The 25,974-nt window shown below is 33.9% G+C and overlaps 1 protein-coding gene across 1 annotated transcript in view; it reads left to right on the top strand.

Annotated features, from left to right (window-relative positions):
• mRpL19 (mitochondrial ribosomal protein L19) overlaps positions 1-23,976 on the top strand; it is a 52,838-nt gene extending 28,862 nt beyond the window's left edge. The window contains exons 3-6 of the mRNA XM_090409051.1: positions 6,354-6,478; positions 11,349-11,483; positions 19,755-19,942; positions 23,914-23,976. Coding sequence (XP_090265177.1) covers positions 6,354-6,478; positions 11,349-11,483; positions 19,755-19,942; positions 23,914-23,976 — 511 coding nt within the window. The remainder of the gene's footprint in view (positions 1-6,353; positions 6,479-11,348; positions 11,484-19,754; positions 19,943-23,913) is intronic.
• The last annotated feature ends 1,998 nt before the right edge of the window (positions 23,977-25,974 follow it).

The following is a 25,974-nucleotide window of genomic DNA, read 5'->3' as shown; positions in this document are numbered from 1 at the left end:
TGAAATTCAAATTTATCCTGCTCAAGACTAAATAGTGATCCCTTCCAATTTCAAATCCTCTGTACACACATCACTATCAACAATAACATAGTCAATGAGACTTTTCTTATTCCTTGCCTCTTCTCTCCATGTGAATTTGTGCACATTTTTATGTTGGAACATGGTGTTAGTAATAACCACTCCATGTCCTGAGCAGAAATCCAACAGGTATTTGCCATTATTATTAGCTTTGCTCTTTTCTCCAAATTTTCCCAAAACAGTTTTGTATGTCTGACATTCACTTCCTACTCTGCTATTTAGATCCCCAACAAGGACCAACTTTTCCTTTTTCATTGTGTCAGTAGCTTACTCTAGAGCCTCAAAAAATTCCTCTACTTCTACCTTAGTAGAGCCTTCTGTAGGACCATAGGCACAAATAAGTCTCACTGTCTAGTTCCCCATTCTGATATTTGCCCAAATCACTCTACTTGACACTGCCTGCCATTCAAGAAGATGAGCCTTGTATTTTGCGTTGAATACAGTGGCTATTCCTTCTTTTCCTTGATTGTCATTGCCTGAATATAACATTTTGTATTTATTGCTCAGAAAGATCACACCAGTTTTTGTCTTTTTTTTGTTTCATTCACCCCTATTATGTCAATCTGGTACTTATTTAATTCCTCCGCCAGCTTCATTTCGTTGCCATTCAGGCTTCTTATGTTGATGGTACCGATTTTTAACTCTGGTGATGTTGAGTTGGGGTGTGTTTTCAGTAGCTGACTTTTTGCCGTTCACCCTGGTTTCCTGGCAAAACAACAGGGGCCTTGTCCGGGCGACACCCTGGCCAGCATGAAATTTTGTCATATACCATCATTTTGTATTTTGGTTTAACCCATAGAAACACAATTTGGTCGGCTAAATACCAAATTGCCAGCCTATCCTCGTTCGTTCAGTATCCAGGTAGATACCCAACAGGGTGCGTCACGAGAAGGTGAGGATTGGACATTAGGTCAGAAGCCCTGGTCGGTTTTTTGCACTCCTTTAAAGGCCATGTGGAGGTCTCCTCTTAGTTATACAGCTTTGACCCTTAAAGATGTTTATTAAGGCAATAATGATCAGGGGAAAGAAAGAGTAGTTATACACCACTCAATGTTAAACATGAAGATAACCTTCTTGAATGATTAGTTATTGAGTAGAATGATACTGGTAAACATCAAAATGCAGAATTGGATAATGAGGTTTATTCGTACCTCTGATGCCATGGCATGTTAATAGAACAGGAGGAATTAAAAGATTTTTCGAGTCATTTGAGAAGGAAGCGAACATGAAGAAAAAGGAACAGTTGATCCTGTTGGAGATCTAAACAGAATAGGAAATTCTGTCGCCCTTGACATTTCCAAAGCTTTTAACCATTTGTGCCATCAAGGCCTACTAAACAAATTGCCATTCTTTGGTCTTCCTGCATAATTGGGTAGCCAGCTTTCTTTCTGGTCATTCTCTGCAAGTCATGGTAGATGGTTCCCTCTCTTTGAGCTTCACCACCAGCTGGAGTGCCTCAATGCTCTGTTCCTCACCTTTCTTTCTCCTGTACATGAATGACCTATTCACAATCGCCACTAATCCCATCCACAGCTTTGTTGACAAACCATGCAGTACTCTGACATCCGAGGCTACAAGATCATCTACAACTAGTGTCTTAAACATTAATCTACACACTATCCTCCGTGAGGCAAAGACAACCTTGTTATGTTCAATGCCACCAAAACACAGTCTTGCCTTTTTTTCACACAAAAGAGATCCCAGCTTACTTATCCTTACCCTCAGTAATATGCAAATCACCTGACAAGATCAGATCTCTTTGCTTGGACTAACGTTTACTTTTCTGGCACAAACATATCACATCCATAGCATCCTCAGCATCTAAGAAACTTAGTATTCTCTTTTGTTCAAGAGCCTATTTTACACCCAACCGACTCTTCACTATATACACATTCCATATCTGTCCATGTCTAGAATACTTCTCACATGTTTGGGATGGTACACCTGAAACTTTCCTTAAAATTCTTGATTTCATCCCAAGGTGTGCAATTAGACTCATGGATGATCACTCTTTTACCGATTCACTTTAATCTCTATCTCACAGACACAATGTTTTGGTACCTCATCTCTTCTACAGGTACTTTCCATGGTCACTTCTTCAAGTGTCATCCCCTAGAAGGAGGTTGGCAACCATGTCACGGAACTTTTTTCTTTCTTTTGCTGCTCTGGAACATCTATCCTAATTCAAGCCAGTCCAATCCTTAATGTCTTCAAACTACATTCTCCTGGGTCTACCTCTCCCTCTTTTTCTATCCAGTTTCCCTTCTGATATTAATTTCTGAATGCCTTCTTGTCTAGTTAGATGTCCAAAATGTTTTCGTTCTTTAATTATTTTCATTAATGTTCTTTTCATTTTTGCTTTCTTTAAAACATCTTCATTTTTCATTCTCTCTGTCCATGATATTTTCAACATTCTTCTGATAGTCCACATTTCGAAAGCTTCAAATTTTTTCTCTGCTTCTTTATTTAGAGTCCGTGTTTCACTGTTGTAGAGAAGACTTGATCAGATATAGCATTTTATTAATCTTTTTCTTGTGTCTATGTTAATGTCTCTGGATGTTAGAACAGTTTTCATATCAATAAAGGCTTTTCTTGCTATCTCTATTCTTCTTTTTATTTCTTTAAGGGTATTTTCTCTATCTGTAAACATTTGTCCCAAATGTATAAAAGACTGAACCTGTTCAATTTTCGTTTTGTTAACAGTTATGCTTAATTTCTTATTTATTGGTTCTTTTGATATACTCATGCACTTTGTTTTCTTTAGGTTAATAATTAATCCCATGTCTAAGCTTCTGTTGTAAATTTCTGTGACTAAGTTTTGAAGATCATCTTCAGATTTAGATCCGTGGTCACTGTTCCAGTGAATTGGCAACCATCATTCCACCACTTTTTGTTGTACCTGTTAATGCACGAGCTGCAGCTGCACAGTATCCCTTTACTGTGCAACTGCAAACACATTGAACCTACTCCTATTCATCCTTTTATTTCAGTCACCTTGGTCCTCTGGAACAGCCTTCTTTAATAAGTATTTCCAAACAACTGCAACCTGCAACTCTTCAAAAAAAAAAATCTATCTCAGTCCTCTTCTGCACCACACACACACACACACACACATATATATATATGTCGTCATCATCATAACAGTAATTACAGGTGTAAACCATATTGGTCTGTTCCAGTCTCATTATCCATCCAATATCCTTTTTTGAGGTCTACCCTACCTTCTCTTTCCAATTGGCTTATATTTTAGTATTTGTTTAGGATATCGGGTGTTGGCCATTCAGTTTACATGTTCAATCCATTTTTTTTATAATTGTTTAGTTTTCTTCTGTTGATTTTGTTTTTAGTTCTTTTAAAATGTCTTCATTCCTCTTTTGATGTAATAATGTGTATTTTGCAGTTCTTATCATAAATCTCATTTCGTTTGTTTTTATTCTTTATTTATCTTGTTTGTTTATTGCCCAAATTTCACTGCCATATAATAATGTGGGCGCTGCTAAAGTATTGTATATTTTCAAGTGTGTTTCTTTTTGTATTTATGTAATAATAATAAAAAAAAAAAGGTAATGAATAAATAACATATAGAAATTTTATGAACAATTATGGACACACTACTATTTAAGAACTTATTTTAATTAAATTGAAATAAATTTCGACATTTTGAACTTTATATCAAAGTCATCATCAGGAGTACATATATATATATATATATATATATACTAGGTATATACACTGGATCACAAGCTACATTGGTACATAACTGCAGTGGGCTGAGAACTAGTTGGTCAACCATTGACTATAACCTGGCCTCTGGTGAAAAATGAGTAAAAAATAAATAAAATAAAATAAACATAATTATATTTATTTAAAACTACAACAGTTATTTGTTTATTATAGTTCTGATACTCTAGATTTCTGTTTATGCCTGAGGATTACTGTGTTGTTATTCAATTAAATTTCTTTTCTTCTGGTATTTACTATGTTGGGCTAATTCTTCTTTTAACAGATGCTATGTGTGTCATAGATGAGCAATAGAAATCCTTGGGACTTTGAGGCCATCATTTTTGTTGAGATTTAGTTTGATTGATAAGCATTTCACTGGTGTTTATGTTGGTACCATGTTTTGGTCCTGGAAGGACTAGGTGCCTTTCTGTTCACTCCAGTGGCACATTTCTGGTACATGATCAGAAAGGCAGATTCCGTTATTAGAGGATGCCAAATTAGGACTTCAGATCTTTTGCCTGTTATAATTTGAATTGTTTCATTTACTCGTTGTCAGGTGTAAACTGCAACATGTTGTTTTATGCTGAGAAAATGCTGGTTTGAAATCCAGCACAATATAAGCCAATTAATAAACACCTTTTTTTAATTTAGTTTGTTTGGTGTTGTAATACTATTAAAATAAGTTATGAGATTCCAGTTCTGTTGACTGGAATCTATATCCTAACTTGTCAACCTCCTGCAACACCTTAACCACAACTCCAGATTCAGAGATTGACCTATAATTTTTAGCACTAGTCTTATCTTGATATCATATTAATATCAAGTTTTATCAAATTTATCTACTTTACTTATTTATTTACTTAATTCCCCATATACCTCTCCTGCTTGCTTGTCGTCAGTTAATCTTCTTCCATTCTCTATACACTTGAACCTCTCATGATGTCACATTTATAAGGATGAAATAGCCAGATGAATTGCTCTACTGAATACTGCAGCATTACCAATTACCACTTTCATCCATTGACGTTATCTTACTATAATCATTCTTTCTTCTACTTGCCACATGTCAAAAGAACTCTCTAGGATTTTTCTTGGATTTGGCTAATGTCTCTCCTTATGCTGCACTTTTGTTCTCCTTGGTAGGTCACTCTATTGGCCTAGTCTTTGTATTCATGACTGATTATTACCAGTGTTTAAGTTGTGTTTCCCATAGTTTTTTTTATTTGTCTTTTTCCAAATTGCAAGCATAATCTCTTCATTTGTTTATTTTTCACCTACCTTATTCAGCCTTTTGACTTGTGGAATACATTCACACACTGCTTCTGTTAATTAGCTTTTAATCAGTGACTAAGCAGCATTTCTCTCCTTTCCACTTAACTCTTCATTTCATGCTACAGCTTCAAAGCTTTTCACCTTGACTGACCTTGTAGTTTCAGATGTATCCTTTCCTAACAGAAGTTTTCTTGCAGTTGGTCACCTAGGTGATCATGATCACTCTCATGAATTGTGCATACACAGATGCGAAGTAGTTTTTTTTTTTTAAATTTACAGACAAAAGTTTCTTCTCTTCCCTAGTTCCATTGTTATTCTTTGGTATAAGACTAGTTAACGAATATTTTATTATTATGGAACTGTCTTCAGTTGATAATAAATGATAATTCTTTTAATTTTTGATTGGCTGGTTGGAATTTAACGATATTTAATATTATTAAATATTATGATCTCTATTAAAATGTAGAATCATTAACCCATAATTGCAAAAGCAAGCAAAACAAAATTATATCTATAATATGATTGTTGTGATACTGAATGGTGTCATAATACAAGGGGGGGGGACATGAAATGCAGCATTTTAGGAATGTGTATAATGATTTCCTTACTTATATTCTCCAAGGTCTTCTATTTCATACAGCATTAAATATTGCAGATGAAATTAGTTAACATTTGTTTGATAATTGATATAAAATGTGATTTAAGGAATTTTGACTAGTTAATTTACTAGTAGTAAATAGTTTTACTACTATAAACAATCGGTTTATTTTTCAAAGAGGTCTATTTTTATACACCAAAGAATCAGCTGTGTAGGTTAGTCAACATATTTCAAAACACAAGGCCTACTGCCATTAGAATCACCATTGTTTCATTGCTTCATTCACTTCATTAGAAACTGTCTACTTATTATTGTGGAAAGAGAAAGACATATCCTGCTCTACAGAACAAGGCTTGGATCTAACCATGGATGCACGGTATGAAAAACTAAATTTTAAACAGCTTCTGGCAATATTTAAACACGTAGGCAATCTGCTTCATACAAAATGGCCAGGAAAGGAAAGGAAAGGCATCTGCAATATTTAATGCTGTATGAAATAGAAGACCTTGGAGAATATATTTCATACAGCAATATTTAATGCTGTATGAAATATATTCTCCAAGGTCTTCTGTTTCATACAGCATTAAATATTGCAGATGAAATTAGTTAACATTTGTTGCTTAATATATTTCCCTCTAAATGTAGTAATTTTCTTTATTAGTAATTGATTTTTTTTTTATAGATATATTTTCCCTGAATTCCTTCCAGAAGTTTTGATGAGTCTGCGGCATCCAATAAGAGAAAAATTGGAAAGAATGGATATGCTTAAAAGAAGAAAAGTTATTGACATTCCAGAATTTTATGTTGGTAATTTGAATAATCTTGAATAGCACATTACAATATTCTGTTGTTTAATCACTTCCATTTTTGTAATGCTTGTGGAACATAGGTGAAAAAAACATTGTTTTTCATGAGTTTATTTTTTATATTTTTATTCTTAAAAGTATTAGTATTTTATTCTTAAGAGTATTAATATTTAGTATTTATTCTTAAGAGGGGTGATATGATAGAGACTAAACTTCTGAACAGGTCATACAGGATAATAGTATATGGAATTTTTGATTTTATGGAGTGTGGGGAAAGGACATCCATCTAAGTTGAGAATGAATACAATCAAGAGCTGGATTTTTCTCTTGTAAAATAATATGTGACTGGAATGGATTTGCCTTTGGAGGATGTGAGTGCAGACAGTGTGAATCAATTCAAGAAGAGGTATGATGTGATGCCCCCCCCCCCCTTCCAATAATAAGTACCTTTTAGATTTCTATTGATAATATATGGATTAGACTAGTCATTACTACCACTATGTTCCAGCATAAAAATGCACATAAATTTCTGTTGAGAGAACACAAAACAAGGAAAATTTTGTTAATTACATTATTGTTTATATTAATGTCTTTAGATTGTTCGAAAATATAGGTGCATATAGGGAATTAAGTTCAGTAGGATAAAAATGAGTGTCCAATCAAAAAAAAAAAAAGAAAAGAAAAGAAAGTTGAATGTCTCTCAGACGTGAACTGCAGACTAAGATGTGACTGTGGGATTCAAATCTATATGCTATTCACTTGGCAAGCATATATGAACTAGTTATAGTGTGTAGAATCATAATTGATAGGTCTTACATGATGTTCTGTAAAGCTATGCACATACTGGTCCTAAAACTTTCAACACAGGAATGTTCCATCCTAAAATATTGATTTTAAACATATAGCTTGAAGATAATAAACATGAGAATGTTGCATTAGCCAGTACAGAGTATTGAAAATATATCTTTCTCTTAAGAATTAAAATATTGAATATCCTTTATTTTCTTCTTATAACCATTTTTGATTATAGGCCTCATCCAATTTGTCCCCCCCCTTTTTTTTTTCTGTTGAAGGCTTACGAGTGCCAACATTTTCCATTCATCTCTGCTTGGTCATCCTGCCATCTCCTCTCTAGCCTGTAATTAGTTTTCTTATTAATGCTATTTATATTCCCCCAAAAAAAACATTTTATTTTCCATTATAGTAATTTACTGCAATATCTCAAGCATTATAGGTTTAAAGAACGATTCTTAATATTCGTAATTGTTTATAACAGGGTTTCCCAAACTGTGTTCCATGGAATACTGGTGTTCTGCGGAAAGTGAATAAGTGTTCTGTGAAAATCAAAATTAATATGAGCCTGGAATGGTTTTAAATGCTGCGACAAGTTCGCATTGACCTTGTTTATGACAGCACTTTTCTAGGAAACGTGCTGTCACAAGCAAGGTCAATGCTTGTGACAGCACGCAAAAATGTATCACATTTTTGCGATGCGATACAGCCTGCTTTGCTGATAGTGTGTGCTTAGCTATATATTGAATGCGAGACCAATGATACTCGACTCTAACCAAGGTGTTCCGTTAAAATTTCAGGATTTGCGAAGTGTTCCATAGTAAGAAAAGTTTGGGAAATGCTGGTTTATAGTGTTAATCATTGTTTGACATTAGTACCAAGCCTATTTTCAGTATTATAAAGTAAACAACTTATATAACACTAAATAGAGCATTAATAAAGATGTCATGATCAAAATAAAATGAGCATAATTAAATAAAGGCCTATTTAGTCTCTTACCTCTTCAATATTTAATTAAAATGAACAGTCTAGTATCCATAGTCATGATATATTATCAAAATGCTAAAATTACTGTAAATGTCAGTCATGCAGTAGTATTATGTAATGTGACAGTTGATTTCCCATGACACATAAAATTAAAATTCATTGTGAGTGGCCTTGAAAAGAAAAGTGTCTAGTCTTGTACCTTCATCTAAAGTTGTTTCTTGTGTTATTGCATACAAGCCTTTTACATGTTTGTCAGTGTGTAAAACAGTAAAAACCAAAAACATATATACTTGCTTTGTTGATTTTCAGAAAGCATTTGACAGTATTGACTAGAAAGTGACATTAGCAGTTCTGGAATCCTATGGAATTGATAAAAAACTAATAGCTATATTAAAAGATGTTTACCAGGATGCAGTTGCAGCAGTTAGAATAGGTGATGATTTGGGGAAATGGTTTAAAACAAGCAGCGGTACTAGACAGGGAGACCCAATATCACCAAGCATTTTCATCGCACATTTAGCAAGAGCAATGGACAAATTGAAGGAAGATGCCAAAGGAATATCTGTACATGGAATGAGAACTAACAATCTCAGATTTGCAGATGACCTTGTTATTATTGAAGAAGACGAAAGAGAACTACAAAAAACACTGAAACTGTTAAATGAGGAAGGGAAGAGATTTGGACTTGTTATGAACTTTGAAAAAACAAAGACAATGGTATTTGGTGAGAAGAACATGAAACAAAAGATACAAGTGGATGGAACTGATATAGAAAATGTAGAACAATTCACATATTTGGGAAGTAAACTGACATATGACTTGGACTGTAAAAAAGAAATAAAGATCAGGATTGCAAAGGGAAGAACAAATCTGAAGGCCATGGATGACATCTGGAAAAGTAAAGTGATAAGTCTGCAAACAAAACTAAGAGTATTGGAAACATGCATCTTCAGCGGTGTACTGTACGGATTTGAAACATGAGTAATAAATAAGGAATTAAGAAAAAGAATTTTGGCATTTGAAAGAACTTGTTACAGGAAGATTCTAAGAATAGGATGGGTACAGAAAATCACCAGTGAAGAGCTCTATCAGAAGATACAACCAAAACAGAATCTAATGCAGAAGATTATAAAACGGAAGCTGCAATTATTTGGACACATCTGTAGAATGAGTGAGGACCGAAAGATAAAGACATTTATGATTGGTATTTTGGATGGTTTAAACAGAAGAGGTAGACCATACAGAGAATGGATAGACAATATAAAAGACTGGTGTGGAATGGGTGTACAAAAACTGCGACACTGTGCACTGGACAAAGAAAGGTGGAAGAAGATAGTGAAACAGGCATCAGCCATCAACGGGCAGTGACCCCATGATTCGTGATGATGATGAAAACAGTATACAGTAATTGAATTTTTTTACATATGAAGATATAAGTACTCTTGAAATTCACAAACTTTTTATGGGCATGGAATGGATGGCTGGCCAAAAATGTAACTGATGTCTGTATGTAGAAAGCTAAGAAATTAATTTAGAGAAAATTGGCAAATAAATCAAGATCAAAGCACTGAAATTTAACATTGGATTAGACATGAGTCAACCAAATCATTAAAGAGTTGGGCTATAATAAATGTGTGCATCCGTTGAGCCCATCAGCTGATTAGCAAAACAAAATAGGCTTGACTGGAAGTTTATGTGACGTGTTACCACAAGGAGGGCAGTATTTTTCTTCAAAACAATTGAGATTTGTGATCACAGTTGGGTCATTATTGATTGACCCCAAAATTAATATTTTGGGGTCAATCATTTTGCAACAGTCACAGTATGCAAAGTGCATATTGTGACTGTCTTGAGGAACTGTAAAGCCATCATTCTCAATGACTGTATGGTGAAAGGAATGGCAATAAATTTGCAAAGTATGTAAAGAATTTGAGAAAGTTGAAAACACTGGATTAATCAGGTACATGCCAATGAACAGCTACTGCTTTTGCAACATGAAGATAATGCAAGCCCCACAAGCTCATTCATTTCAACAGCTATCAGAGAGATTTGAATTTGTGGAACATTCTTTCTACAGCTTGGACTAAGGACTTCTGCTTATTTTGTAAATTAAAGACTCATCTCAAGAATATTAATTTTGATATATTAAAACTCTTCAAGATCAAAGCAGAAAAAATTAAGAAAATAGTTCCAAAAACAACCTGAAGAGTTTTACTGTGCTAGTTTTTGTTTCATTTCTTCCTAGTTTCAGTGCCAGTTATGTCAACATAATACCTCTAATTCTTCTGCAAGTTTTACTTCTTTTCTAGTGATATTTCTCAAGTTGATGCTGCTTATCTTCAGTTCTGAGGTGCTAAGAACAGTAAAATTTTTCTCAGTAATTCCTGATGAAAATGGGGACCTTGTTTTTGGTTGAATATACAGAGGAAGTAAGGAGTATGTTCTTTGCATAGAGAGTAGTATCATTATTATTAGTTTTGCCATCTTATCCAGTTTTTTGTTTTATTATTATTCTTTTATTTTATTTTTTAAGTTAAATAAAATCTGCTGTTTTCATTTGGCATGATATATCATGTTGTGCCCATCATGTGGTTTGTGATTTAAGCCAATACATAATACAGTTTGGTTGGCTAAGTCTCAAATTGCCCAGTCCATCCTTGTTCATTCACTATCCAAGTGAATACCTTATAACTCAGCACATCATGAGATGTTGATAATTGTACATAGGAGCAGAAGCCATAGTTGATTCTGCATTCCTTACAGGTTATGCAGAGGTGTTCTCTAGTTATAAAGCATTCTCCCTTATGCAAGATCGCATGTAATTCTTCCATCGTTATTTATTTCACAAGAATCCTGCCTTGGGCATGGATGTATGTGAATGCCTTTACACGGTAGATGAATTTCACTAATACTACTTACTGTATAGGCTTACTACCTTTCATGAATGAGATTCACATAAAAATAAAATTGTATATATATATATAGAATTATGAAACATTTTTAGACAAGTACCTAGGTAAATGCAAATATGTTTTGCTTAAAATTTATTTTTTTATTTTTATTTTATTTATTTATTTTGTTCTCTGTTTTAGGTTCTATTATGTCAGTAACAGTTTCTGATCCATATGCTCCTGGAAAAAAAAACAAATTTGTTGGAATCTGCATTGCTAGAGAAGGTGTTGGACTCAGAGCCAGCTTTACCCTTCGGAATGTCATCGATCATCAAGGTAAGTAATATTAGATTAAAATTTAATTTCAAATGAGTTTGATTACAAAAATGTAAATTTTGTTCTGTAATAAAAATAAATAAAAATAAAAATCAACTAGAAATAAGTTGATTAAATGTTTCCTTTGAAAGTCTGCATTTGAATTTTTTATTCTAGTTTAAAGTTTTCACTGGGAAAAAGAGATGGTGGTCATTAGCTACCACTAGAAAAAGCTTGCATGCACCAATTAAATATTAGATGCTGTCAGTGTGGCTTCTCAGAGAATATGTTTTAGAACAGAAATAAGCAATACGGTTTTCCAGCATGGTTGACTGAGTGGTTAACGTATTTGCCTTCCAACCAACAGACTGTCATTTGGATTTGAATTCCACCATGGGCTCCTTGTGCTCTTCCCACCTCCCATATGAAAAATTCCATCAACTGGTATTCTCTAACAATCTTCAGGAGTTTAAAGGCTTCTGTCATATCACCATATTACCCTTTCTCCTGCTTACCACTTTCTACTGTTCACATACTCTCTCTGTCCTCCTCCTCCTCATCATCAATTTCCTGATATGTATCCCCAAGGGGTGTTCAGGTTACTATGACAGCACTGCATGATTAAGTTTATTATTATTAATCTCCTATCAACAATTTTCCTGCAAATCAATCTATTACTTGTGAGCACTTCAATATTGTCATATCGTTCTTCTGAGGCAATCCACCTAGACCTTGGTCTTCCTCTGGATCTCTTTCCTGCCTTCTTGGTATCAAACACCTGCTTTTCTAACTTTTCTTCACCTATTCTATTCAAGTGGCCATACCACCTTAGATTAGTTCTGCTGACACATTCTTAAATGCTAATAATGTCAAGTTCCTTTCTAATATCTTCATTTTTAATATGATTCCATTGATGCCATTGGTTCACTCCACAAATTTTTCTTGGAACTCATAACTGTGGTAGTTAGTCTTTGATCAAGTGCTTTATTTCTAACCCAGCTCTCAGATGCTTAACTTAAAACTGGTTTAAACACTGTCTTGTATACTGCTAGTTTGGTGTTTTGCTAATTTCTCTCTTATTCTATATAAATTTATTCACCTGGCTACCCACCATATCAGCTTTGCTCATTCTGTTGTCTATTTCCAGATTTAACCTGCCATCTTCACTAAAAACCCTGTCTAAATAGCTGAAATATTTTACTTGTTCTATAGGATCTCCATTCAGAATGCAGCTGAAGTTTTCCATGTTCCTGTCTATTTTCATAGTTTTGGTCTTTTTATTGTTGATTTTCATTCTCACAGATTGTCCTCCCCAAATTTATTACAGCTGTTATTCAGTTTAGTTAGAGAATCCTGGAGACTTGCACTAGTTGTGTTTAGGAGTACATCATCATCTGCATTAAGCAAAGAGCTAAGTTGGACATCTCCAATTCTAATATCAGGCTAATGCCACTTTTATAATGTGATTCATATAAATGATGAATAAGAGTTTTTCACATCAAAAACCATCTTCCTGTATTTCCTTCAGTTCTAACTGCTGATTGACAACTTAAATATAGATTACATGTTGCTCTGTATAATGCTCCATTCATCCCATATAATTGTAGTGTTTTGAAAATCTTTACTCTGGGTATCTTGTCATATGCCTTTTCCAGATCTACAAAACTTAATTACAGAGTCTTGTCATATTCCCACGATTTCCCAACTATTTGTCTTAAAGTGAGAATTTGATCTTGACAACTTCTATTTGGCCTGAACCCAGTTTGTTCTTCTCCATGTTTCTATTTCACAATCCTTCTCAAATTCTTTTCAAGTATGCTTGCATAAATCTTACCTGGAACACTTAGTAGAGAAATCCCTCAGTAATTCTTACATTTAGTTTTATTACTTTTTTTTTTTGATAGATGGGGACTATCAGAGCTCTACTCCAATCATTGGGAATTTGACCTTCTGAGTTTTGCAGTGTAGCCACTGCAAAACTTTTATACCTCCATACTTCAGCATTTCTGGTTGAATGTCATCTACTCTAGCTGCCTTTCCACATTTCAAGTTTTTTTATGGCTTTTCTACCTTATTGATATGTACTGCTCTTTGCATTCATCTGGAAAATTTTCTGGTATGGTTCTGTTACTGGTTGTTTCATTTAACAGTCTTTCAAAGTAATTATACTGTAATTACCTTAGAAATCTCATCACTCCAGGATGTATAACGTTGTGCTTATTGGAAAGAAGAACATGCAAGAAAGTTTTAAAGCGAATAGAAGTTGAGCAGCACTCGGATGTGAACTGTAGACTAAAATACACAAACATGATTGAAGAAAGAGTTTGAGAACATGAACCAAACCTTGGAGATTCAGTGGCAAGCCCTGAAGAAAACACTGATTGATTCAGCCAGAGAGGCATGTGGTGAGGTTGTCTGTAAGGATAGAAAAATCAGAACTCCATGGTAGACAAGGAAGTTAAAGAGGCAGTGAAAGAAAAGAAGAAAGCATATCAAAAGTTCCTGGCAAATAAGTCAGCTTGTGTTCTTAGAGAATACAGAGACAAATGTAAGAAAGCTAAACACTCTGTAAAACTAGCTAAACAAAAGTATGGGAAGACTTTGGTAAGAACATAGAAAATAAATATCAAGAAGGTGGCAAGATATTCTGGAGGTTGTGGAAAAAGCTCAGAAATAGAGGAAAGAGTGCTGTAAAAGGAATTGGGGATGATAAAAGTGACATGAAAAACCCGAGAAAAAGATATCCTTGAAGTATGGAGTAATTACTTTGAAAAACTGCTAAATGAAACAAGCAGTGATGACAGCACAGTGGTAAAAATCACTTGACACGCATGCAGTCAAGAATACATATCCATACTTGAAGTAGAAAAAGCCATCAAAAGCCTGAAATGTGTAAGGGCAGGAGGAGTAGATGATATTCGACCAGAAATGCTGAAGTATGGAGGTATAAAAGTCTTACAGTGGCTGCACTGCATAGTTCAGAAGGCCTGGACAGAGGGAGAAATTCCAGATGATTGGAGTAGAGCTCTCATAGTACTCATATAAAAAGGGAAATAAAACTGAATGTGAGAATTACAGAGGTATTTCTCTGAGTGTTTCTGGTAAGATATATGCAAGTATACTTGAGAAACTGTTGAGAAGGATTGTGGAAGAGAAGCTTGGTGAAGAACAAGTGGATTCAGGCCAAATAGAGGCTGTCAGGATCAGATTTTCACTTTATGACAGATAGTTGAGAAATCGGGGGAATATAACAAACATCTGTTTAAGTTTTGTAGATCTGGAAAAGGCATATGACAAGGTGCCAAGGGAGAAGCTATTCAAAATGCTACAGTTATATGGTGTCAGTGGGGCATTATATCATGCAATGCTTAGTCTTTATTTGAGTTGTAAGTCAGCAGTTAGAATTGAAGGAAGTACAGGAAGGTAGTTTAATGATAAATCTGGTGTCAGACAACTATGCATTTTATCCTTCTGTCCTTCATTATCTATATGAATCACATTAGGAAGGAAGGTTATTTTAAACCTGATATCAAAATTTGAGATGTTAATGTCAGCTCTTTGCTTTATGTGGATGATGTTATACTTCTAAATAAATCTGCTACAAGTCTGCAAGATTCCCTGACAAAAGTGAATAACTGTTGTAATATATAGCAGAAATATTAAAAATATCAACTGCATTGTGAATGGAGAACCCATAGAACAAGTAAAACATTTCAGCTAATTAGGCATGATTTTTAATGAAGACGATAAATTAAATATGGAAATAGACGATAGAATCAAAGCTGGTATGGTAGGAAGTCAACCGAATAAATTTTTATGGAATAAGAGAGAAATTAGCCAAAACAATAAATTAGCTGCAAGACAGAATTAAGCCAATTTTAACTTATGGATCTGAGAGCTGGGTCAGAAGTAAAACACTTGACCAAAGACTAGAGACTGCAGATATGAGAGTCCTGAGATTTCGGGCATGAACAGATGTCATCAATTGCAATATCGTATTAAAAACGAGGATATTAGAACTTGACATTGTCAGCATCCAGGAATGTGTTAGCAGAGCTAATCTCAGGTGGTATGGTCACTTAAACAGAATGGGCAAAGAAGGATTAGCAAAACAAGTGTTCTCTGCCAGTTTGGCAGGAAAAAGACCCAGAGGAAGACCAAGATATAGGTGGATTGATACAGTAAAAGGTGCCTTAGAAGATAGAAATATAAGATCTGATAATGTTGAAGTATTGATAGGTAACAGACTGATTTGGAGGAAAATTATAGATAGAAGTTAGTAATTTTTCAAGTACTGCACACCCCTTGAGGGTATATAATTTGATGATGATGACAGTTTAATCAATACATTAAAGCCTTTCATGGAGCTTTATTTTTCTATGAATGATATAATGACATGGATAGCTAACTTATACGCTGTGCTATTTTCAATATAAGCTAACGGAGGTTGTTTAAGGGGAACCTCTGCTTTCAAAAAGTGGTGTTGAACCAGTGAAATCCTAGTAAAATCATCATAGCTTCCTAATATGTACCCTTGATGGGGATTTCCAGGATACTAATAATAGTTCTACATGATTGAGTATGTTCACTCTTCAGGATGCATTTCTTACTGATAATTTCTGATCCTTTTTGAAGACTTGGCAAACAGATTCACTTTGTCCAGCTCTCTCTTTGTTATGCATAGATCCAGATCTTTTAAATTCACAATTTAAATACTTGTATTTTATATACAAATACACATATATTTTTGATCATTATCTGGAAAATACTCATTAACATTTGGGATGTGTGTGTGTGTGTGTGTGTGTGTGTGTGTGTGTGTGTGTGTGTGTGTGTGTGTGTGTGTGTGTGTGTGTGTGTGTGTTATCATCATCAGATTCCTGATATGTACCCACAAGGGGCATACAGGATGCTATGATAGTAGAACATAAAAAGTTTACATTATTGCTGACTTTCTATCAACAATTTTCCTCCAAATTAATTTATCTGTAAGGATGCTAATATTGCTAGAACTTATATTTCAGTCTTCTAATGTACTTCTGACTTCATTAGTTCACCTAGATCTTTTTCTGACTATTCTGAATAACCCTTTCTCTCCTTTTCTGTTTAAGTGACCATACCCCCTGAAATTAGCTGTGCTCATGCATTCTTGAATGTTAACAGTGTCATGTTCTTTCCTAGTATCCTGATTTTTAATATGATTTTGCTATTAATGCCTTCATTCTCCAAATTTTTCTCGGAAACTCTCATAACTGTGATCTTTGGATCAGCTGTTTTATTTCTAACGTAGTTCTCAGATCCAAGTTAAAATTGATTTGAATACTGTCTTGTGTATAGCTACTGTAATGTTCTAATTTCTCTCTTATTCCATATAAATTTACCCTCCACCATACCAGTTTTTTTGTCTGTTTCCATATTTAATTTGTCATCTTCAGGACACGTGGTCACCACTCCTGCATAGGCAGTGCCCAACTCCAGTCCAAGCATTGCCTTGGACAGTGTCCCCCCTGCAAGCTGCTGTACTCGAACTTCCTCGAGGCACAACCTGGTGAAGTAAGCAGCAGTATTATTTGCCAGATGATCAGGAATCCTCCCAAAATGTTACCAACAGGTATGGTCTCCACATATTATCTGGTGACTGACCTATGGAAACCACTTTATTGCTGTGCCCTTGAATGGAAGAAGTGCTGGCTCCATAGTTAAACAATTATAGTGTGGAGAGCATTAACAGTGAGGCCTCCACCCACACTGCACATAAGAAGAAAGGTTTATCCCCCCCCACACCTCTGGGGAGGTGCGTGCAAATAAACCGTCTGTGTGTGTGTGTGTGTGTGTGTGTGTGTGTGTGTGTGTGTGTGTGTGTGTGTGTGTGTGTGTGTGTGTGTGTGTGTGTGTGTGTGTATTTGGTTTATTCATTTTCTGTGTTATGGACATTTGATTCATTTAATATGCTTAAGAATAGGAACATAAGCATAATCTGAAAATTAACACATATAACTTACAAAAAATGATTGTGTCATGATTGGTTGTTTTGGATTTACGTCTGAAGTGACTAGTCTGCGAGGCCAGTATGTTATGTCTATTAGTTGTATATGTATTCTTATGGCTGGTTTGTGGGATGGAAAAACATGAGTTTCCATGACGAAAAACACTGCCACCTCTGTATGATATCATCTAACTCACCTTCAGTTGAAAAGCCCTGATTCTTCATGTCTTAGACAGGATTCAAGCCCAAGTCTTTCCATCCTAAGGGTATCATTGATGATATAAAGAATTTTTGTCCATGTTCAAGAGGAATCTTCAATATGAAACTGAATTTTCATACTGAAGTTACTATGAAACATGGGTGAAAATTCTTTCTGTAATTTTTTTCTTTCCACATATGTTGTGTGTGAATTTTTTGATTCATTTAAATTTGCAAACTTTGATATTATAGAAGTATCTTAAATTAACCCATTTTATTTTTTAATATAGTACTTCTCACTGTAGCAAACACATAGGAACCACAGGAATAAGTTTGTCATAATGGATTGTTTGCTGTGGTGACTTTATTTTAAAATGGCATTGCATCTATGGGGCTTTGGTTAGGAATTTTCAGTAGTTCTAGTGATTGATTTGTTATAGCAGATGTTTGCTATAGAGAGAATCAATTGGAAAAAACACTAGATTAAATGGAGTTCTATTTCATTGTATTTTCATTACTTCAAATCCAGGAACACTACAGTCTGTGTGTGCAGCAGTGTTTGGTATGTGTGCATGAATTTTGGGTTAAAAAATTGATGAACAAAAACAATTTTTGATAAAAGCATTATTTTATGATTTCTAATGAAATAATATTAGGAAATGATAAAAATATATGATAACCTGGTAGTTATTGGATGAGAAAGAATGCTTTTTTATTTTAATTTATTTTTATTTTGCTTATGGGAACACTTTCTTACCTTCGCTAGCAGAACTTAAAAATTGTGGTCATAAGCAAAAGGATACATATAGAAATGCTTAAGTATTAGTGATTAATGCTTTGTAGTGTAAAAGAAGAAATGAAACACTTCATATATTTGGGAAGTTTTCTAGTGATAATAGATTGATCAGGAGATATTGAGGAGAATTTCAGAGGCCAATTTTTTTTTTAATGCTGTAAGTAGTCTGCTTTTTGATAGTGAGGTCTCACTGAAGTGCATGCTTTTGGTTAACAGAAGTTACTTTTTTGTCCATTCAGTTTTATGCAGCAGAGACATGGAGACTAATAAAGAAAAAGACATGAGTAGAATCGAGGCAATGGAAATGAAAGTTTTGAGGATAATGTTGGGGAGAAAAAAAAAATAACAAGAAAAAATAGAATAATTTAATGTGCATATCAGGAGTGTTGTGATATGCCCACATACACTTGGACATATATTATGAGAATGAATTTAGAAAGAATACCCAGGAGAATTTATTAAATGAAAATTGAGGGGAAAAGACCAAGTGGAAGACCACAGAAAAGGTGGAGAGATCAGGTAAGAAAAGATTTAGAAAAAAGAAACTTGAATTGAAACAGTATTCATGAAGGAAGAACGTAGGAGGATAGAAAGAAAAGGAGAGCTTTGATCTCCCTGACCTAACATTTTCTGTTGGAGTAATTGATGATGAAATTTTGTTGGTTTCCTCCTTCAATGTTAACTACTCACATTACCAGAATTCCTGTCTGGCTGCTCTTCATCAAGTCTCATCAGCATATACACATATATATTTTATATCTGTATATATTTTTATAATAATTTCATTCACAAAAGGTTTAAAATGTATAGCACATTAATCAAGCCTGCTATAGAGATGAAGCATAGTTTCTCTCTCTTCTCGTAACATCGGGCCTCCCAGAGTGGTAGACTCATACCAAATGTTGAAAAATGATCTTCCACCTAATGATATTCACTGGCATATATGCCACGGGTTATGATAGCAGAGTGGAAATGCTATTTCTTCTTGGCCACTTTATGCACATACTTTGTCTATTCAAGTGTGAAGAAACAAAATATGTACATGAAGTATTTTCATGATTAAAACTAGAATATAATAATATGCTCTGTAAAAAAAAAAAAAAAAAAAAAAAAAAAAAAAAAAACTTTCTGCAACTATCTTGATATCATGATTTGATAGGATACTGGTTCAGGCTTTATATTCAATATAATTTTAATAAAAAAAAAAATTCAAACTATTATTCAGCTTTATAGATATGCTACTTTGCAATCCTTTATCTCATTTAATATTATCAAATTTGCTGCTTTTTCATAGCCATTGTTTATTTTATAGGAGTAGAAATTGTTTATGACATGTATAACCCAACCATTCAAAGTATTGATGTTCTGAAGTTAGAAAAGAGGCTGGACCATTGTTTGTTTTATTTGAGAGATGCCCTTCCAGAGTACAGTACTGTTCCATTTGATATGGAACCACAGCCTCTTCCTGAAGGAATTAGTGTTCCAGTTAATCCACTGAAGGTAAATTATTAAATTAATTAATATTGCCTTTTCTACTGTTTTCTTTATGCTGTTCTGAAATGTCTATCCATATATTTTTCACATTATTATAATATCTTCTCAAGTGTACTTTCATCACATCTTCTCTCTTCATTCTACATTTTCTGAATATTAAATTGAAATGTATTTGCTCTGAAGTATGATATTAAGAAAGAATCTCTTATAATGATCTGTCCTACACTCTATTTTTCCAAATAGGGAAACGGATAACAATCGGATAATTTGATTATTATCTGATTGTTATCTGTTTCTCCATTTGGAAATGTCCAAATATGACTGTGAATATCCTATTTCATGAAAGTTGTGCCACCCATAACAAGCCCAATGTAGACGTCATAGAATTGTTTCAAAAGATATGCTGCCAGTTATTATTATTGTTGTTGACCCTACACCATGGAGTCTGTAACTCATTCGGCAATAATGATGCCTTTAGACTGAAAAGACCTTGGACCAAATCCTGTAAAGGACTTGAAGAACTTTTATAAGGGCTTTTCTGCTGAAAGTGAGTTAGCTTGTCTCATGTGAAGATGGTGGTGTGGAGTTCCTCCCAGAAATTCAGGGATTTTTCATTCTGCAATTAACAGACATAATGCACTGGCTGGAGGTATAATTTCAGACAACTAAGAGAGACATAAGTTAATTATGTCCTTAAGTCTTCATTCTGCATTCATTTTTTTTTTTAGATTAAATTGAGGTTATGTATTTTGTTTTGAACATATCTGCTGATATTAAGGAAAGTGCTCACTTTAATGATCTGCTCCATTTCAATGTTTTAGGTACTGCTGATTATTAAATATCTGATTAAAGAAATAAGCAAAGCTTTTATGTTAGGGAGCACCCTAGATCAGAATGTGGCTTTTGACTGCATTTCTGTTTTTTAATTAAAAAATAAAAAATGTAATGAAGTGATCATATATATTTGCCTACCTGTGTTGTACTTTTGGCAATAATAATAATCTCTGAAATTTGGAGGGAAGATTGCAGAAGGTGATGAATGAGTAAGATGGAGCTCCATTGAGTTTTAAAATTTAAAACAGATATGACTAAAGGAGTTAAAAGCATAAAAATAACAGCATACTGTTAAAAGTGAGAATAAATCTAGTAATGAATGAGGTGATATGATTATTAAATACATTATAAAACTTGTAAAATTTAAAAATGAAAAATATTCAAAGATTAAAAACTAGAACATAAAAACTAAAGGATGAGAAAAGAATGTAAAGAACTTGAAAGTAAAGCATAAAAATATATGACGAAAGATGAAATCAATTTACGGGGTGAAGTAAGATTGTTTCAGATGACAGCTTTCCATATCCTTACTTCACCCCGTAAATTGATTTCATCTCTCATCATATATTTTTATTCTTTTCTTGTCCTTTACATTCTTTTCTTGTCCTTTACAGCTTTTACGGTCTAGTTTTTGATCTTTGAATATTTTTCATTTTTAAATTTTACAAGTTTTATAGTGTATTTAATAATCATATCACATCATTCATTACCAGATTTATCCTTATCTTTTAATAGTATCTTATTATTTTTACACTTTTAACTCCTTTATTCATATCTATTTTAAATTCTAAAACTCAATGGAGCTCCATCTTACTATTTTTACCTATCGGCATCCTTATTTTAACCTTTTAGATATTCATAACTCTAGGTTTGATCCCCTTCTTTTTATTTGATAAACATTATCTTCATATAAATGTTTTACACAAACCAGTTCTTTATTACCATTTTTTCAATCAGTTATTCAGTTATAAAATATTTGCATGATTTTGTTTTTTAGCTTAAGTAACCCTGCTTCTATGCTGTATTATATAAACCTTTATCTTTTTCACAATCCTTGTAATGCTATTTAGAATTGTCAGCATCTTCTGGTATCATCATTCCATTGTGCTTTTCATTTAAAATTTCTGCCACTTTCTTTATCAAATCGATCATTTTCTTTCCTCTCCTTTCAAAACTCCAGTTTGAGGGGCTTTACCGTTAGTTTTTTTTTCTTTCTTGTCTTGCTCATCCTGTTATCTCTATTTTTATTATGAATTCTTCTCCTTCCATATTTAATTTTTTCTTAGAATCTCCTCTTCTAATAAATCTTTGTTCCATTCCTCTAAACTAACTGTATTCTTTAATTTTTTCTTTGGAGTCTTTTTTTGAGTTTTTTCAACTATTTTTGCAAGCATTTTTTCACATTTCCTATCATCATTATCATCATCAAATTCCTGCCATGTACCCTCAAGAGGTGTACAGGATATGATAGTACTACATGAAAAATTTACACCATTACTAACAACCTATCTACAGTTTTCCTCCAAATCAGTCTGTTACTTGTCAACACTCCAACATTATCAGATCTTATATTTCTATCATCTAAGGCACTTTTTACTGTATCAATTTAAGTAACCATTCCACGTGAGATTAGCTCTGCTAATGCATTCCTGGATGCTGACAATATCAAGTTCTTTCTTAATATCCTCGTCTTTAATATGATATTGCCATTGAAGCTATCTGCTCATTCCTCTAATCTTTCTCAGGACCCTCATATCTGCAGTCTCTAGTCTTTGGGCAAGTGTTTTACTTCTGACCCAGCTCTGAGATCCATAAGTTAAAACCGATTTGAACACTGTCCTGTATACAACTAATTTGGTGTTCAGACTAATTTCTCTCTTATTTCATATGAATTTATTCAATTGACTTCCTACCATACCAGCTTTGTTGATTCTGTTATCAATTTTCATATTTAATTTACCATTTTCACTAAAAATCGTACCTAAGTTGCTGAAATGTTTTACTTGTTCCACAGGTTCTGCATTCACAACACTGTTGACATTTTCAATGATTCCGCCTATTTTCATTGTCTTTGTCTTTTTATTGCTGACCTTCATACCATATCTATTACAACAGTTATATCAATTTAGTCAGAGAATCTTGCAGACTTGTAGTGGATTTATTTAGAAGTATGACATCGTCTGCATAAAGCAAAGAGCTGACATTAACATTTCCAATTTTGATATCATGTTTAATACCACTTTCCTTCATAATGTAATCTATATAGGTAATGAATAACAGAGGGGATAATGGGACTAATTTTTCCTTAAAAATTTCCTTAAAAAAATTCCTCCACTTCTACCTTAGTAGAGCCTTCTGTTGGACCATAGGCACGAATAAGTCTCATTGTCCAGTTCCCCATTCTGATATTTGCCCAAATCACTCTACTTGAGACTGCCTGCTATTCAAGAAGATTAGCCTCGTATTTTGTGTTGAATACTATGGCTACTCCTTTTCCTTGATGTTCATTGTCTGAATATAACATTTTGTATTTGTTACTAAGAAAGATGTCACCAGATTTTGTCTTTTTTTGTTCCAGTCACCCCTATTATGTCGATCTGGTACTTATCTAATTCCTCAGCTAGCTCTATTTCTTTGCCATTCAGGCATCTTATGTTGATATTACTGAAATTTAACTGTGGTGAATGTTTTGTTGGGGTGTGTTTTCAGATTTGTTCCAGTAGCTGACTTTTCGCTGTTCACCCTTGTTCCCGCAAAAACAATGGTGGTCTTGTTTAACCGAATGATGCCCCAGCCAGCATTAAATTTTTCATGTTGCAACATCATTTTGTATTTTGGTTTGAGCCAATAAAAATACAATTTGGTCGGCTAAATCCCAAATTGCCAGCCGATCCTCGTTCATTCAGTACCAGGTTGATATTCAACATGGTGCGCCACGAGAAGATGAGGATTGGACATTAGGTCAGAAGCCTTCCTTTAAAGGCTATGTGGAGATCTTTCAGTTATATAGCTTTGACCCTTAAGCACCCCACATTTCCTACTGCATCCTTAATTTTTTCTTTAGTCACATCGTTTTTCAACTCTTTCTTTTCAAGACCTTTTCGTGGATCTCTTCCTTTCATATAACTTTTCTTATTTTATAGGAGTTACCTATTTTAGACCTTCCTGTTAATCTTCTTGAATACATGTTTTTAAACCAGAGTTAAAAATCGGTACTATCAGCATAAGAAGCCTAAATGGCAAAGAAATGGAGCCAGCTGAGGAATTAGATATGTATCAGATCTACATAATAGGAGTGACAGAAACAAAAAAGACAAGAACTGGTGAGATCTTTTTGAGCAATAAATACAAAATGTTATATTCAGGCAATGACAATCAGGGAAAAGAAGGAGTAGCCATAGTATTCAACACTAAATACGAAGCTAATCTTCTTGAATGGTAAGCAGTGTCAAGTAGAATGATGTGGGCAAATATCAGAATGGGGAACTGGACAATGAGACTTATTTGTGCCTATGGTCCAACAGAAGGTTCTACTAAGGTAGAGGTAGAATTGGAAGAATTTTTTGTCTTTAGAGAAAGCATTCTGACACAATGAAAAAGGAAAAGTTGGTCCTTGTTGGGAATCTAAATAGCAGAGTAGGAAATGATTGTCAGACATACAAAAATATTTTGGGAAAATTTGCTCAGGACATGGACTGGTTATTACTAACACCATGTTCCAACATAAAAATGCACACAAATTCACATGGAGAGAAGAGGCAAGGAATAAGAAAGCCAGAGAAAAAGATATCCTTAAGGTATGGAGTAATTATTTCGAAAAATTTCTAAATGAAACAAGTAGTGATAGTACAGTGATAAAAAAAAAAAAAAAAAAAAAAAAAAAACACTCAACAGGCATAATGTTAGGAATACATATCCATACTTGAAGAAGAAAAAGCCATGAATGGCTTGAAATGTGGAATGGCAGCAGGAGTAGATAATATTTGACCAGAAATGCTGAAGTATGGTGGTATAAAAGTCTTACAGTGGCTGCCCTATCAACATTGTGCCATATCAATCCACCTATATCTGGTCTTCCTCTGGGTCGTTTTCCTGCCAACCTGGCAAAGAACACTTGTTTTGCTAATCTTTCCTCTCCCATTCTGTTTAAGTGACAATACCACATGAGATTAGCTCTGCTAACTAATTCCTGGATGCTAACAATGTCAAGTTCTTTCCTAATATCTTGTTTTTAATATGATATTGCCATTGATACCATCTGTTCACACCTCTGATCTTTCTAGACTTTCATATCTATGGTTTCTAGTCTTTGGTCGTTTTACTCCTGACACATTTCTCAGATCCATAAGTTAATATTGGTTTGAACACTGTCTAGTATACAACTAATTTAGTGTTGGGACTAATTTCTCTTTTATTCCATATGAATTTATTTAACTGACTTCCTACCATACCAGCTTTGTTGATTCTGTTGTCTATTTCAATATATAATTTACCATCTTCACTAAAAATCGTGCCTAAGTAGCTGAAATATTTTACTTGTTCCACATGTTCCCCATTCAAAACACAGCTGACATTTTCAACGACTCTACCTATTTTCATTGTCTTTGTAATTTTATTTCTGACCCTCATACTATATTTATTACAACAGTTATTCAATATAGTCAGAGAATCTTGCAGACTTGCAGTGGATTTATTTAAAAGTATAACATCGTCTGCATACAGCAAAGAGCTGACATTAACATCTCCAATTCTGATATCATATTTAATACCACTTTCCTTCATAATGTGATCCATATAGATAATGAATAACAGAGGGGATAATGTACATCCATGTCTCACACAAGATTTAACATTAAACCATCTTCCAGTACTTCCTTCAATTCTAACTGCTGACTTACAACTCAAATACAGATTATGTATTGCTTGATATAATGCCCCATTGACACCATATAACTGTAGCATATTGAATAGCTTCTCTCTTGGCACCTTATCATATGCCTTTTCCAGATCGACAAAACTTAAATACAGATCTTTGTTATATTCCCATGATTTCTCCACTATTTCTTATAAAGTGTGATCCTGACAGCCTCTATTTTGCCTGAATCCAGCTTGTTCTTCACCAAGCTTTTCTTCCACAATTCTTCTCAACCGTTTCTCAAGTATACTGGCATAAATCTTACCAGGAACACTCAGTAGGGAAATAC

Source organism: Typopeltis vanoorti, chromosome 19 (genome assembly GCF_054136105.1).
Source record: "Typopeltis vanoorti isolate ZY-2024b chromosome 19, IOZ_Tvanoo_1.0, whole genome shotgun sequence".
Lineage (NCBI taxonomy): Eukaryota > Metazoa > Arthropoda > Arachnida > Uropygi > Thelyphonidae > Typopeltis > Typopeltis vanoorti.
This window is presented reverse-complemented; position numbering and strand designations above follow the sequence as displayed.